At 35.9% G+C, this 16,485-nt stretch overlaps 1 protein-coding gene across 4 annotated transcripts in view; it reads right to left on the bottom strand.

Annotated features, from left to right (window-relative positions):
- Positions 1–324: 324 nt before the first annotated feature.
- STEAP2 (STEAP2 metalloreductase) overlaps positions 325–16,485 on the bottom strand; it is a 40,173-nt gene continuing 24,012 nt past the window's right edge. For all 4 annotated transcript variants that reach the window (XM_027847987.1, XM_027847983.1, XM_027847985.1 and 1 more), the window contains 3 exons: positions 8,688–9,215; positions 7,491–7,655; positions 325–4,662 (listed from right to left, as the gene is read on the bottom strand). In XM_027847987.1, coding sequence (XP_027703788.1) covers positions 4,378–4,662; positions 7,491–7,655; positions 8,688–9,215 — 978 coding nt within the window. In that variant the 3' untranslated portion in view covers positions 325–4,377. The remainder of the gene's footprint in view (positions 4,663–7,490; positions 7,656–8,687; positions 9,216–16,485) is intronic.

Below are 16,485 nucleotides of genomic sequence, written 5' to 3' on the forward strand. Positions count from 1 at the left end.
TATGTTCAAAAGTACTCTTATTTTTAAGAAAAGATCTCAGTACTTAGTTACTTGTCCTATGTATCACTATTCCAGCATGCAGACAAAATATCTCCATGAAAATTGTTGTTCTATTTATAACCATTAAGCATATATCAGGTTTCTTTTTGTATTTGTGAACAGATGAAACTGGCTTTAAAATTTCATGTTGCAACAACACATCACAAATACAAATGTTGAACTGAATTTTGTAACATGATACAGTATATTGATGAACATTGTTACCAACTAAGACATTTACAAGTTTTAAAATTCACATTTCAAAAGTAGAGATTTTAGACTGGATACAGATGTAACGAACTCAATGTTTATTCTTAAACTTGTATGGATTACATTTATGGCACTTTAGTTAAAATGCCAGAAGAAAAACAATACTTTCAGTGCCTTAACAAAAAACAAAAACATATTTTTCTATTTGGTTGGGAGAGGAGAGACGTTGTGTGTGTGGGGGGAATCCAGAGTGTGATTTCATCAGGATGAGGCACACTCTCTCCCAATGCCCATCTACTACTGTTCTAGAGCTCACAGCCTTAAAGAGCTAGGTTTCTGAGGCCTCGAGAGGTGATGTGACTTCTCAGGGTTCCACAGCCAGTATGTGTGAAAGGTCAGGCTTGAACCCAAGTCTTCCACACTCCTGAGTTCAGCCCTGTCTTTCTACTAGGCTACACAGCCTCTTTTTAAATGGACATATGCATAGAAATATGTATTGTCTGATAGGATGTTTGCAGTATTACATTATACAGGCAATTCATTATTTTCATGGAAAAAATGCAATATAAAGGGGAAGGCAGTCTTTGTATTACATAAAATATAGCCGATAAAAAGTATGATTATGATGCATAAAACAATATATGGCCCACATTCCTGCAGCCCTTGTGTACAAAGAATTTCAATAACTTGATTATAGTGAAAGTAATATCTTACGTTAGGCATTAAGTGAATATTATTAAATATAATCTTTAACATAAAAAATTTAAGTTGATATGTTAATTTGTAAGAAGTTAATCATTTATTTTAATAATGGAACTCATTACAAAATCCCATATGTAGCACAAAATAATTATATCTGATCAATACCTACAAATATAATCTATTCCTATTTTAAATAAAAATTTTACATTTAACCAAAGGACTTAATTTCCACACATACTTTGAAAAATATATGATAGCATATTAATATATTCCTATTCAGCATGGTTCTAAATATTGAAAGAATTAAGAAATCTTCATATACAGAAGTTAAGCAGCATGATATATCATGGTTATTTTCCTTTTAGAATAAAATTACTTATTGCATAGGAATAAGAATTGATGGATTTCTCAGTGTTCCATTTTGGTTCAGGTTTAGGGACATAACTACAAAGTACAGATCCATGGACAAAGTCTCCAATGCTCACTTTCCATTACCATATATCCTCTTAGTCCAAACACAGGTTACCCCAAAATATGGACTACATGCATACCTGAAATGATAGCTTTTTGAACAGAAAACAAGTATTGATATTCACTGAAAAATACTTAGGCAAAATTATTATTATAAGTCTAAAAATTTTAAACTTTCAAAAATTGAAATAAAGATATCTTATTTTTATTATCAGTACTTTAATCTTCATCACTTGTATTGCCATTCTTTTGTTAATAGAGCATTTTGATGCTTAGGGACTTTGCTCAAGTTTTATGTCAGCCAGATCAGAAAAAAAAAAGGTATCACCCATATTCAATCCAACATCCTAATTTTGCCATAACAAATAGCTGTATTTCTTTTACATGTGGCAAGATGGTAATGACAGAATTTAGTATAATTTTTGAGAACAGTAGAAAATCATGAAATCAATCTAGTTAGTAAGAAATATTAAAGCACTCTATAAAATTCCTTTTAGATAGAATTCATAATATTGTATTGTGAATAATACACTTACATTGTAATATCAAACTGTTTTTGCTTTGTGATACTCAACAGTATATTAACAGATGTATTGTGCAAACTCAGATTTATTAGCATCTGAAACACTATTTAAACATTCATTCTTTTGTATTTTTCCCCCTGAATAGCTTAAAAAACCTTCAAAGACTTCATTAGTATATCTTAGTGATGAGTCTATCTGTACTATTAGCCACTTGGTATTTTAACATTCCATTAATAACCACAGGATTTGGGTTCTGAGGGAGGGAAACTTCCTCATATTAGGATTCTAATGATGAAGACCAAAGGGGTCTAGTGCATGGAATGAACAAGTATAATTATTTGAAATTTTTGTTATTCTAAAGTAATTCTTAAGGTTTTGCCTTCAGAATTTTCCCCACAACTACCAAGTAATAAATAACTACCAAGAGGGGAGAATGAAATAACTTAAAAATAAAATGAAGATCTATTAGAAAACATTGAAACTCACCAAGGAAAGACAGATGGATGTGATGAATGGATGTGATAGATGGATATGATAAATGAATGAAAAGGCATTGAAAATAAGCCATTTTATCACTTGCAAAGCACTACACTAAACAATCCAGCCCTTGCTCTGTAGGAGCTCACATTATAACAGGGACAAAAGCTGAAGAAGGAAGAAAAGGTAATATATTAATAATTTACCCAATATGTATAGAAGCAGTAGTTGGGAAAGTGGCATGAGGAAGAGTTATCCCAAAGGTGGGGGGGAACCTCTTTTTGTATGAAGCCTATACTGAGCAAAGATTCCTCAATGACTTTGAAAATCTACAAAGGATCTACTAGCAGTAACCTTAACCTTCCTTTTCAATAGGAATGAGGGAAGTGTACAAATAAGACATTAATCAAGTTTTGAAATAAGTGAGTGTAATAGAAAGTCAAAACTGAAAAAAATTTTGGAAACAATTTACAGAAACATAAATAATTGTTTCTATACATCTTTTACATGCAGGTAAACTTCCTGGATCAATGCCTGGGAAGGAAATAGATGGCCCAGCTTTGTAACGATTTTCAAAGGCTTGAAAAAAAAGGACAAAATACATCTTGGGCTATCTTCTTAACATAGAGCCTTTTGGAAGAGACTATTAATGGGGCAGGCCTCGTTCTTGGTCCACAGGCGTATGACCTTGATTAAATCGGGGGGAGTTACCATGAGTTGTTCAAGCTTCCTGGTCTAATGTCATTCCTTGTCAGGCAGATTTTCTCCACGAATTAATATTAAAAAACTCCCATGATGGCAGGCTACCAAGCAGAGTTCTATAGTATCCTGCTGCTTCTTCCTCACTCAAAAATGGAAAAAACAGATGGGCTACTGCCAAAGCTATTGTAGTGTTGGCCTCTAGAATTTAGGCCTGTAACTACTGTATCTCTTGGAGCTAAGGTGAGAAGAAAAAGGGGGTTTGTGTTGATGTTGATGGTGGGATAGAGTTAATGGCTTTATGACAAGATAACTTTATGTGGAATATTATCATTTATTTTATGATAGGTCAAATCCCATATGTTAGAGTGAACAAAGGGGACATGATGTTCAAACCTGGCCTACAGCCTCATCCTGGCTTTGTTAGAGATGTTCAATTGTGGAGGTAGCATATTGCTGAAATGTCTGTCTAGTCTATTAATATACCAAAGTAATTGCTATATTTTGAACTGAATATAATTATGAAGTGAACATTTTTAGTTTATTACATGACTATAGTACTTAAATCCATTATCAATTCACATCCTTAATATGTTTTAATGTAACTACTTGCTTAATTTTTCTTTTAGAAGGAATTATTATATCCATATATGTATGTTTCCTAAATGTTCTAGTGTGGTGTTGGTGAGCATTGGAGGGTAGTGACTACTCAACTGTGTCCAGTTTCCCATGCAATGTTTCTTTTTTTTTTAACCAATTAAGTTTTTTACTCTACGTAATTTAAAATTCTTATCACAGAAGTTTTATAATTAACAATTTTTGTTCAGTGTTGCAAATGTAATGTCCATATATGATGAGTTATGTTAAAAATCTAATATGCTAGTTGCTTGAAAAAAGATTTTTTTAAAACACTGATAAATATGTTGGCATTACTAAATGTAAATAGCACATACTTGGATCGATTACAAAATAGAGCTTTGACAAAATAACAGCAATAGTGATTACAGCTGTGCAAAAAGAGCACTTAAAATTCCAGCAAATATGGTTGGCTCTCTAAAAAATTCCAAATTGCCTAACATGACTTTATGAAAATTAATAAAAAAAATGAATACTAACTGGGCTTTGACCTTCTTGATTAGATTTCAACCTTAACAAGTTTTATAGCCCAGTTAGATAAACTTCTGAAAATAAAGGTTATAATAGAAATAGTAACTCAAGTATAATTCCTGATGACACTATTTTGTACCATTTAACATCACATTACTGTAACCCTTTCTGGTGAAAGGTGTGGAATGATTCCACTGGCTACTTCAATAAATTGACTCTTTTCCCAGCCTTTTTTAATTCTTTTCAGTTTCCTGCTTATACATGGAAAGAGTAAAATGATTTTTCCCAGAATGACAACAGAGGGCAAAACAAGAGCAAGAACAAAGTTTGGTGGCGTATAAAACCGGTAGTATTCTTCTTCAAAAGCTCTTTTCCACCCGTAAATTAGAACATGGAAAGTACTTATGAGCAGGGCCACGTATCCGAGTGTAGACTTTGGGAGAGAAAAAAAAGAAGACAAAGAAATTAACCTTCTTGATTCTCTTACAGGGACTATCAGTTGGGCTGCTTCTAACTTCTGGTTTAATTCAACTATATTGAAATTGTACTTTATTTAAAACTTCATTTTGAAAGCCTTGCATCATTTAAGAACATTATAAAGTATACAAATATATCTACATTGTGATGATTGCTTTGGCCGTTTACAGTTTCAAAATCTACAGGTCAGAATTCTTAAGTATGATTAGGATTACTATACTTTGGGTCATTGCATTTATCATATGAAAAGTAATATTGTACCAAGATGTTGATGTAACAACTAACTCTTACTGACCAAGGCTATGCTAGCCCCTTAAGCAGAACAGACTCTCTTGTTTTCAATTACTTATCTAAATTTAAAATATTTTGCACCTGTCTACCACCTTTTATTCAAAGGCCTCCAACACTTTCCAGGTGTGATGAAAATCTCAGCTGTGCAAATATTTCTGTTTCCCTACCCTCAGCTAGAAAATTAATTTGGACAAGTACCATGCCTTCAATTTGGGTAGAGTTACAAGAGGGTATGCAGACACGAATGAACTTGGTGCTATGCAAAACGATTAGTCACAACTTTTTACACCCTATTGTAAAAATTCATTTGGCCTCATCTAATTCAGAATTTGTGCAAATTTAAATAGGATACAAGCTAATGTCTACCTTTCACTCTGCACACTAAATTCAAAGATGTCTTACCATATTAATCTATTTCTAAAATTCTAATTGGTGGCAGTAGTATTGTAGAGTGAAATGAACATTGTATTTAAAGACAGAGGACCCAGGTTTGAGTCTTAGTTCTGGCACTCATTACCTATTTGATTCTCAGCGAGTCATTTAACCTTTTTTTTTTTTAAAGTGAGGCATTTGGGGTTAAATGACTTGCCCACAGTCACACAGCTAGGAAGTATTATGTGTCAGGGGCTGGATTTGAACTTAGGTCCTCCTGACTCCAGGGCTGGTAGTCTATCCACTGTGCCACCTAGCTGCCCCTACTTAACCTTCTTGAGACTCAGCTGCCTCATTTGTAAAATGAAGGAATTGGATTGGCCTCTGAGGTCCTTTTCAGCTCAAAATCTAAGATCCTATGTATATAACTGATAAGTGAATTACATATGCTAATAAACCAGATCCTTAAGGATAGCTCCTTGTGAACACTTTAGAGAATATTAGAGTTGGAAGTAATTTTAGATCACATATTCCAACCCTTCATTTTTACAGAAGAGGTAGCAGACCTAAGGAAATGAAATTACAGAGCTAGTAAGAAAGTAAGAAAAAGGGGGTTTATGTTGATAAGTGGCAATCAATTTTTGTTGTTGTTCGGTTGTTTTTCAGTCATGTCAGATTCTCCATGACCTCATTTTGGGGATTTTCTTGGAGTAGTTTGCCATTTCCTCCTCCTGTTCATTTTACAGATGAAGAATGGAGGAAGAGTTAAGTGACTTGCTCAGTGTCACACAGCTAGCAAGTGTCTGAGGTCAGATTTGAATTCACAAAGATGAGTCTTCCTGACTCCAAGCCGAGCACTCTATCCACTGTGCCACCTATCTGCCCAAAATCAATCAATTACTAGATATTAAATGCTTTTTATGTGCCAGGGTCAATGCTAGCTGGAGATATAAATACAAAAGCAAAACAGTTCCCTACCCTCAAAGTAATTGTATTGTAACAGAGAATACAACATACATATCTACAAAGGTAGACATAATCAAAAGGTGGCTATGGCAAGGAAGAGGATGGAAGGGGGGGGATGATCACAAAAAGTATTATGTACAAGTGGCACTTGAGTTGTCTTGGAGGAAACCCAGGGATTCCCAGAGGTAGAGGTGAGGAGGGAAAGCACAAGGGATCATCAGTGTAATGTCACTGAGTTGGGAGATGGAGTTTTATATGTGAGGTACATCAAGTAAGACTAGAAAGGTAGGAAGGGACCATATTGTAGAGAGCTTTGATGCCAAGTGGGAGAGTTTCTGTTTGATCCTAGAGGCCATAGGGAGCCACTGGAATTGGTTGGGAGAAGTGAGACTGATCAGACCTGCGCTGTGTAGAGAACAGATTGAAGTTGGGAGAGATTTGAGGCAGGGAGACCAATCCAGATGACAGATGGTGGTGAAGGCCTAAACAAGGAAGTTGGCTTTGTGAGTGGAGACCAATTAGATATGTGTGGTAAATGAAAAGCCAAGGACAACACTGAGAGTTGTGAGTGGGGATGCTGATAATGTAGTGGTTCCCTTGATAGGAACGGGAAGCTTGAAAGAGAAACGGGTTTGAGGGAAAAGATAATGGAGTTCTATTTCTGACACGTTGACTTGGGATAGAGAGTGCTCAGACTTTTGACTCCAAGTCCATTATGCTTATTCCTTTTAAAGCACTATATAGATGTCAGCTAGTATTATAATCGTTATCAGAAGATCAATATTCTGATCCCATCTTTTCATTTCATTTCACTTAAGGTGGTGTTGAGCTGATCTAGACTTAACAACTCACGAAACATAAATAAGCTGTGTATCATAGCTCAAGAGGAACTTATTTTTAACAAAGAGTATCCTTTAAAAAAATGAAAATACAGGGGGCAGCTAGATGACGCAGCGGATAGAGCACCGGCACTGGATTCAGGATGACCTGAATTCAAATCTGGTCTCAGACCAGACACTTGACAGTTACTAGCTGTGTGACCCTGGGCAAGTCACTTAATCCCAACTGCCTTGCAAAAAAAAAAAAAAAAGAAAAAAGAAAAAAAAATACAGTGATTGATGAATTAAATTTTTTTCTTCTTTCCCCACAACATACCTGGATAAAGCTGAACTCTCTCCAGTTTAAGGCATTGCTCACTGAAGGGATAGAAGTTACTGCTAATAAGGAAAGTAAGCCAAGGCTCATTATTCCAAAAGAGATATACATTTCAATTCTCCACACTTCTTCTTCATTCCAGGAGTTTTCAATATTTGCATGAACCTGGCAAGAAAGTAAATTTGAATTTTCTTTATTTGGTAGAACATTTACTGAATCAGCAAGGCATTCTTTGTATAATAAGAGGCAGTATATATAAAAACATAATTTTAGTAAAAATGTCTAATTTGTGTCTGATATTTATTATAAAATAACTCACTGGATGACTGTTTTAGCGTATTATTTTGTAAGTACTATATTTCAAGAGACAGGATCCATGATCAATCCTTCATTGCTTCCCGAATTTTTTTAACAACCAGAACATTAATTCTGTAATGATAGTCTCCTTTTGATCTGCTCTTTGGTTCTTTCAGAAGGAGAATTAGATTGTATTTGTAGATGTATGATGTAGGTTTTTTTTTTGTCAAAGTATATGGTATATTAAAGGCTTTTATCATGTAGGGAGCTTTAGCTCTGGGGACTCCCTTCACCAATTAATATTGGCAATTCATGTCTATTTTATAGTTTTAGAGAGTACCCTGGGATTCTAAGCCATTAAGTAACTTAACCATGGTCATTCTGAAAGTTTGCATTAAGAGCAAGCCTTGTACCCAGGACCCCCAATTCCAGTGCTGGCCCTTTTATCCACTACTCTCATGTTGCTTCTCTTAATGCCTTAGAGATGATGTAAAATTAATCATTATTGTGACATATTTATTAGCTTTAGGTTATTTATATACTAACATAGCAAAGATATCCCCTATAAAAGTAATGGTTAAAAAAAAGTCTCTTATTGATAAAGAGTATTATTTTCACACAACACATGATATTTGGTACGTTTTTTGGGGGTGTTGACTAAGTGTAATCAATTGCTCTATTGCTTGTGGTTACTGCTAAAGTAGTGATAATCAAACTTTGGATCTTGAATAATGTTTGCTTTTCTTGTTCAATACTGTTGCTCGTTAATTAAATGTATTAAAATATTAGGCCAGAATTTAAAAACAGGTGACCTTTAGATCATTTAAGATCTTATATTACATAAGTAACCCTGATACAGCATTTTGCTTAAATTAGACAAATAAAAAGCATGTTCCTTACCTGCTGATAAGCCATATTGAGAAACAAGTAGCGCTCTGATCTTCTCATTGGTAAGCAAAGGCTGTAAGCAACATGGACTGTAGCAAAGAAAAAGCTTAGTAATCCAAGCTGTTTTCTACACTGTAACCAAGTCTCTAGCCATGGAGGAAATCGTCTATATTTGGTGCCATAATATAGCTGATAAGCAGCAGCCAAGAGTCCTGCCAGGTAAACCAGAGACAGCAAAGTGATGGCAACAATGGGTAATGTCTTGTTCACAATTTCAATAGGAATCTTGTAAAAGTCACTCTGTTGGTTTCTTGCATATGGATGTATCACATCTCTGACAAAGGAATAAAGGAAGAAAAAAGTAGCCAGGCTTATTGCTACTACTACTGGCCCTCTCCACAGGGTGAAAAGTCGCAAAGGTAAGTTCTCAATCTCCCTGGCTGATGATAATGATCCCAAGTCAATAGGAATGAAGTTCAGTTGACGAGCAAGTTCAATAACTTGATGTCGAGCTTGAATATTGTTGCTACACACATAGACCTGTTATTTTTTGTTAAAAAAAAAAGACAACACAAAATTCTGTGAAGATAATTTGTCCCAGAGTGTTCACGCTACAGAGTAGCACTGATAGTTTTGGAAGATGTGAATTACAAAAGAAGCTAATGTGTTGCAGAGTAATGGACAAAGGCATTTATTATATGTGTCATATAGGAAGGAAGGAAAAAAAAAAGAGTACTTCCTCTGCTTATGCAGATCACACCTTCACATCCTGTGTGATTCATGTCCATTTCCTTCTATAAATTCTACAAAGAATCTATCCAATATTCTTTTCTCTGATTCTTCTAATACTTTGCACCTACCAGTTCAACATGTGAACTATCCTTTGTTCTTGCTACCTGACTGACCCGTTCTGTTTTCCAGGTACTTGTGTTTTTGGTCAAGTCTTTTATGCCACTTTTTGTGCACAAGTCATCATTTGCAGTATATGTCCCCCCATGTATCTTTCCATTGCCTTTTGGGTCACTTGCCATTTTTATTCAGTGTATTCCATAATTCAGGCAGCGAGGTGGCGCCATAGGGCATCGAGCCCCTGTTCTGGCGTCAGGAAGCCTCATCTTGTTGAGTTTAAATCTGGCTACAGATGCTTACTAGGTGTGTGACCCCGGGCAAGTTCCTTAACCAGTCTGCCTCAGTTTCCTCATATATAAAATGAGCTGGAGAAGGAAATGGCAAACCATTCCAGCATCTCTGCCAAGAAAATCCCAAATGGGGTCATGAAGATTTGGAAACGACTGAAATGAATTAATAAAACAACAAATTCCATAATTCACTGCCATATAGCTTTACTGTAAGAATACTGATATCAAAAAACCAAGGTCTGCAGTTGGAGGCAAGTTGGTAATCAATGAGGAAGTCACTTTACAATTTGTGGAAAATGTGAATCTGCCTGTTCTCCTGCTGGTCACTTGTGGCCCAGCTCATTGCCTATAGGCAGTGCCTATTCATGAGAGACAGACTGATGGATTTACTCAGTGAACTGCTCATCTAACCACATAGAAAAGTCTAAAGATGGAAGAACAAGAATTGAAGGGACCTTAGAAGCCATCTAGTATGCCCCCTTTTCTGCCCCGCCCCAATCCCCTCCTTCATTTTAGAAGGAAATGAGGCTAAGTTAAATTACTTCACACAGCTAGGACTTATTGAAAGTTGGATTTGAATCCAGGGCTTCCTCATTCGTCTGCTACTCTGTGCTGCCTCTGTAACCTCTCCAACTACTTGTTTTTTCTTGTGTGGATTACAAGGTCATTTTCTGTTGAGCAGTTGAAAATTTCATTAGAAATGCCCTTTGATACTAGTTAAGGGTACGTGCCCTCCACAAACAGGAGCATCTGGAGAATCTAGAGGGAAATCCCTTGTCTCTTTGGATTTGCATAAGACATTGTCCAGGACAGAATGTAAAACATGTCTGAATATTTTATTCCTTGATGCTGATAATCAGAATCACCAAGTCAACAGCATGTCTACTTTTATGATTGTATCTATCAAGAAATTCTATGTGATTTTAACCTATTGAAAGAGAATTCTTTAGATTGTGTGTTGCTCTACCAAGTCAAATGCTTCTTTGTACTTAATGAACAATTATTACAACAGAACCTTCTATTCTCTACATCTCTTAATCAATTGTGTGACTAATCTATGAAAACCAATATTTTTGCTTTATCCATTCCCTAGTCACCAGCTTATTTATGGTCAGGTTGGAACTGTTGTAATCACCTCTCATTTGGCTAGGGACTCTTTCATATTTATCTTTGTATGGCATGATGCCTGATACATAGTAGGCACTTAAATTCTTGCTGACCAATACTAATGTAGTATTAATTTTAACCATTCCTCTAAGCAGTCATTGATATGAAGACTGATAGCTGATTCTAAAATGACTGCCACATCAGTATTAATTGTTTCTTGTCTGTTAAGACAAAGTCAACTTTTTTTATAGTTTGCTCACCATATCCAGTGACATTAATGATATATTAGCCTGAGTTTTTCAAATATTCTATGCAGCTTTATCCTCTTTAATTTCTTAATTTCTAATTATATTTTCCAAACTATCTTTTTTTCCAGTCTCCCTATGCTTATCTTTGCATTCAAGTCACCAAATATTAGTACAGATTTTTACTTGGTTTGAGGATCTCGTTAGCTGTTTTGTAAAATTTCTCCATTTCTTCATATTCTTCAATGGGTGTTGGAGTATATGTTAGAGCAACCTTCATGATGGTCCTCCTTGTTTATATTCACTGTGAACACTGGGAGGGGAGATGACCAGCTGTTCCATAAAACTGTCTAATCCTTGGACACATGAAACCAGTTCCACAAACTCCTGAAGGCATATTTCCAAGGAGTTACTGTAAGTCATTCTGCCATTTAGCGTCAATATGGATGTGGTCCAGTTCTTCCAAGAACATATCAGATCATTAGAGGGTGAGACAGTGGTCTCACACATTATACTAAGAGTTAAATTAATGTTTATGGACTGTTTGAAACCTGTATGATTCTTAATACCCTCTTCCCCCTTTTCCATTAAGTCATCATGGTCACTGAAAGGTGAAGGAGATTGCACAGAACTGAGAGTCATTTTTAATTTTTAAAGTATCCTCACAGCCAGTGAGTTAATTAGCTGATGACCACCTTGCTTCGAGAAGGCTATCTTTAAATTTGTTGGGCTGGTCCTTGGACAGTAGGCACAGCTTGGTAGAAAGCGGTAATGGACCTTGTACTCTGTTGCCATGACTTTTACGAACCCAAGGCCACATATCTACTAGAAAGAGGCACTGGTGTGGGACTTTTATGGAAGTTAAAATATCATACAAACAACAAAGATGAAGTCAGTGATAACATATATAGATTAGTCAGAGGGAAGAAGATTACAGGGAGAAATCTGTGCTGCCCCCTAAGAATGAAGTGGCAAAGGAAAATCTCCATAAAATCTAGTGCATGTTGAATCTGAACTGGTGGGAGAAGACAAGGAAGGGGTTACCTTTCTTGTATCCCCAGCACTTCCCATAGTGCCTGGCACATAGTAGGCACTTATTAATGTTTCTTGACTTCTACTTTTTATATGAATGTTGTTGAAGACTGATTCATCAAAACAAGTATTTCTTAAACTCTTTGGATGACCTTTGGCATGATCATTCAGTGTCTTCATTTCTCTTATCTCCTAATGGTGATATCTCACAGGATATTTTAAATTTAACTAATAGAGACAGTAAAACCATCTTTGTATTCAGTACTGTACAAGTGCTTAGTAGTAGAATTAATCTAATGTGAAAAAAGAAAAGTAACTGCAAGTCAACAAAAAGATCTTAAAGATCCTAGACTCCTCAAATCTAGGAGATTAAAAACACATCATGCTCCCCAAACATCCCTTGCAACCACCATTGATACTAATTAAATAAGTGCTCTGAAATAGTATGCATTTCAAAATTCTTATCTAATTAACAGTATATAAAGTGAGGTTCCTAGAACACTTCTCTTTCTACAATTGGTAGTACTTTTTATACCAAAGAAACCAGGAAAATATCTTTGATGATTTAATCTATTAGAGTCTAATTGTGACAGGAGTAGAATCTTGATTTATTTGAAGAAAGGAAAACACTTTTCCTAGTTGATGACCACTGAGATCATCACATCACTGGCTATACCTTTGCCAGTTATTCAGAGGTTCTCTCATAATCCCTGTTTTGCAATAGTTAATTGTATATATTTAATAATGATTTCCAAGGAACAGACCAACTCAGATAGTCATCCAGAATAACTATCATAAAATCATTACAGGTGAGACCATTTCTGTAGTTCACAGTAAATGACTGTAATCATTGGTTTTACCGCTTTATTAGCCACTTTAAAAAATTTTGAGCAATGGCAAAATGTTGAATGAGGATTTAATTTAAGTAGATTCTCACAGGTTCCCAGATCTGGTACCTTCAATTCTCAGCTAGTACTTAATCTCTTTTGCAGTCACACACCAAGAATAAGAAATCAGAGGCAATGGAATGGGAAGAACAGTTGTACACATGGGGTGGGGATGAGAGGGAGAGAATGAATGCGAATTTACATAATGCCTACTGTGTGCTAGGCACTGTGTGCTTCTTACAAATATTTTCTTATTTGATTCTCACAATCACCCTGGGAGCTAGATGCTATTATTATCCCCATGTTTACACAGAGGGAAATTTAGGCAAACAGAATTTAAGTGACTTGCCCAGGGTCACACAGCTAAGAAGTGTCTGTGGCTGCAGAACTTTGTAGTGGTACCGGATGCCTGAGTGTGTCTCTGATGGACTGTTTTCTTAGTAACTGGTTTCCTCATAAGATATTTGGTATACATTTGCATATAGTGGTCAAACAGATAGATACCGTTATGAGTAATAAAGTTAAGTTTATCTATGAATAGAACTAAATTCATAACTTTTTCATTAATATTTTTGTAAACATACTGTCCTAACTTCTAGACAAATGAAAACCTATACTTTTAAAAATTGCAAATACGTAATCCTCTTGCAAATGAAAAGGTACTTGCTAAGTAGATTGTGTGAATTTTGAAAAATTTTATTAAGAGCCCTATCACCTAAAGGTAAAATGCTAGTATTAAATGTCTGCATGCCAAATGCTTATTCAGTAGACACATTTCTTACCAAATGAATTATTAATAATCAAAGATTATTGTTTTTGAAAAAAACAAAGAGAAGCTATTTTCTGCTCACTTTTGTTATTTGTAAGTATATTTATTATTTATTATAATATATCTAGAATAAGCATAGAAATTCTTTTTCTAGTAAATTTAGAAGAATAAATATACTGTATGATAATAGCATCTAAGATAATTTTCAAGTAAGTTAATTTTGAAATGATGTGTGGGAAAACACTGTTAAACACATATTAAAGACCTATTATGTGCAAGATATTGTGCCAGATATTTTGAGACTGTATTCAAATATGGTCTTAAGTGTTTTGTTTTATGGGAAGGAATGTGGGCTCTTTAAAAGAGGTAAGTGTCAGCATCAGACTACACTACCACAGGGCTGAGAGAAATATTTAATGAGTCAATTTAAACAATACACGTATATTTATAGCAAATACCTGATGGGGAAAACAATTACTGTCAAACAGTCTGTAGGAGACTCATACAAACTAACATCATACAATTATTTCTTCTGTTAGCCCCATGATGAAGGAAGATTCAAGGCAACCAAATAAAAACTAATAAATAACTGATCAGGAATGCTAGGAATAATAAAGCTGTCCCTCTCACTAGTTAACCTAAAATAAGGGAATGGAGGTTGGAGAGAAGGTCAGAGGCTAAAGAAATATTACTTCAACAGCTTTTGACACCAAGTTTCCCTGAAGCATGAACTCACTCAAAAAATATGACTCAAAAAAGGCTTTGACTTGACCAAGGATTAGCTAAAAAACAAATGTTCTGTTTAAACACTGGAGAGGAAAAGCTTGCTTAAGTTAACAGTGACTGATAACCAGTTAAGGATAATATGACATCTAATCATACTTAAGTATTTGAAGTGCATCAGATATTTTATTACATCATAGAATGCCTTTTTAAATATGGAATTCTTTAAAGTTTATTCTTAGCTAATTTTAATTTTTAAAAAATTATATATTATCTGAATAAAAAAGCCCAGTTGAATAAAAAAGCATGCTATTCCTTTCACTCAATTAACCAGTCCTATGGTGCCTGGCTGTCCTGACAACAAACCTATAATTAATGCATCACTGTCTAGTTTGTGGCAACTTCACCTAATTGTAGGCCAAGCCTCTACAAGGAAATTTATAGCTACGTGTCTAGCATATGGTAAGTGCTTAATAAATGCTTAATGAAACTTACAAATACAAACCTACAAAGCACTTGCAACTACTCCTCATATAATGAGTGGTCTGACCTTAGATTTGGACTAAGATGGCTTTGGGTTTAAATTCTAAGGACTTTTGTGGCTGAGCAAATCAATATCCTCTTTGCTTCAGTGTCCTCATCTGTAAAATTAGGTGTTCCACTAGTGGGTCTCAACCCTCTGTGGAGTTGCAACCCACAGTTTAAGAAGTACTGAAGGGGTCATGAGTAGAAAAAGTTTAAGAAGCCCTAGACTAGATGACTGAAAAGGGTCCCTAAAGCTCTAAATCCTATGAACTCCTAAATAATAATATTAAAACTTGATTTTAATCCTTTGAAAGATCCTTGATTTTATAATTGTGAATACCTCTGCCCCTTATGTAGATCACAATTCCTCCAATCCTTATCCTTTGCAACTCATGCTTAATGGAACCCCCCACCCCACCGCTGTGTGGGGTTGAGGTCAGGCCCTGTCCTGGGTTGCTGCTGAACTGGTTCCATATGTGTAATAAAAGCCTTCTCAGTTTGGAGAATGTTGATTGATATAAGGCAGTATGGCTGGCAGCACAGGTTGGATGGGGACAGCATTATTGTGTGACTGAGACGAGGTCAGTAACGAGGAATAGAGGGTGTAGACATGGAGGACCAGAAGTGGTAAGGGGATTGCCTGTGCAGCAGAAGCAGGCTTGGCAAGGTCCCCATACTGGGTCATAGTGGTCATGTAGCCCGGCAAGCAAGCAACGAGCTGCTGAACTTGACAGAGTTCTCGTCATTTGTTCAGGGGGTGTGTGCGTGTTTTTTATGCCTGACCTTGTGCACCTGGCCCTGCCCTTCATGTTCTTCTGAATTCTCTTCAGTTGAAGAACCTTTGCAACTGTTTCTCTCATTCTTTGACATGTCAACAGCTGACTCTTAAATGACATCAGAAAATATTCCCCTCTCAGTCCATCCCCTCCTCCCCTCAGGGGCCAATGATGGAACACCACAAATGGCAGGAGCTGATGGTACTTCTGGCCTACATCCATTCCAAACCCACCAATGCTAGATGAAATGGAATGGCCTGGACAATTAAGGATGGAATTCTCTATTTAATCTTATAATTCAAGAATAATTCTTCCTGCTCCTCTCCCAAAGCCAGGAAAGGGAAGAAGTATGATTCTGGCCTATGCTGATCCAGGTCTGTGTGTGCTGGGACCAGTGAAAAGTCTGGCACATTGATGTGGGACAGTTGTGGGACAAAGTACCCACTGGCTTCCTGTCTGTATAGTGGACAAGGTGCTGAAGCCGAATCTTCTTGCTTTGATGACTTGCCCACAAGATCCCAGATACTCAGCCATACTCAGACTCCTGTTTGTGAGGCCTATCCTGAGATTTGGTGATTGATTATTTCACCTTTTTTTTTAAATATAC

This window comes from Vombatus ursinus, unplaced genomic scaffold (assembly GCF_900497805.2).
Source record: "Vombatus ursinus unplaced genomic scaffold, bare-nosed wombat genome assembly UNPS02005459.1, whole genome shotgun sequence".
NCBI classification, from domain to species: domain Eukaryota; kingdom Metazoa; phylum Chordata; class Mammalia; order Diprotodontia; family Vombatidae; genus Vombatus; species Vombatus ursinus.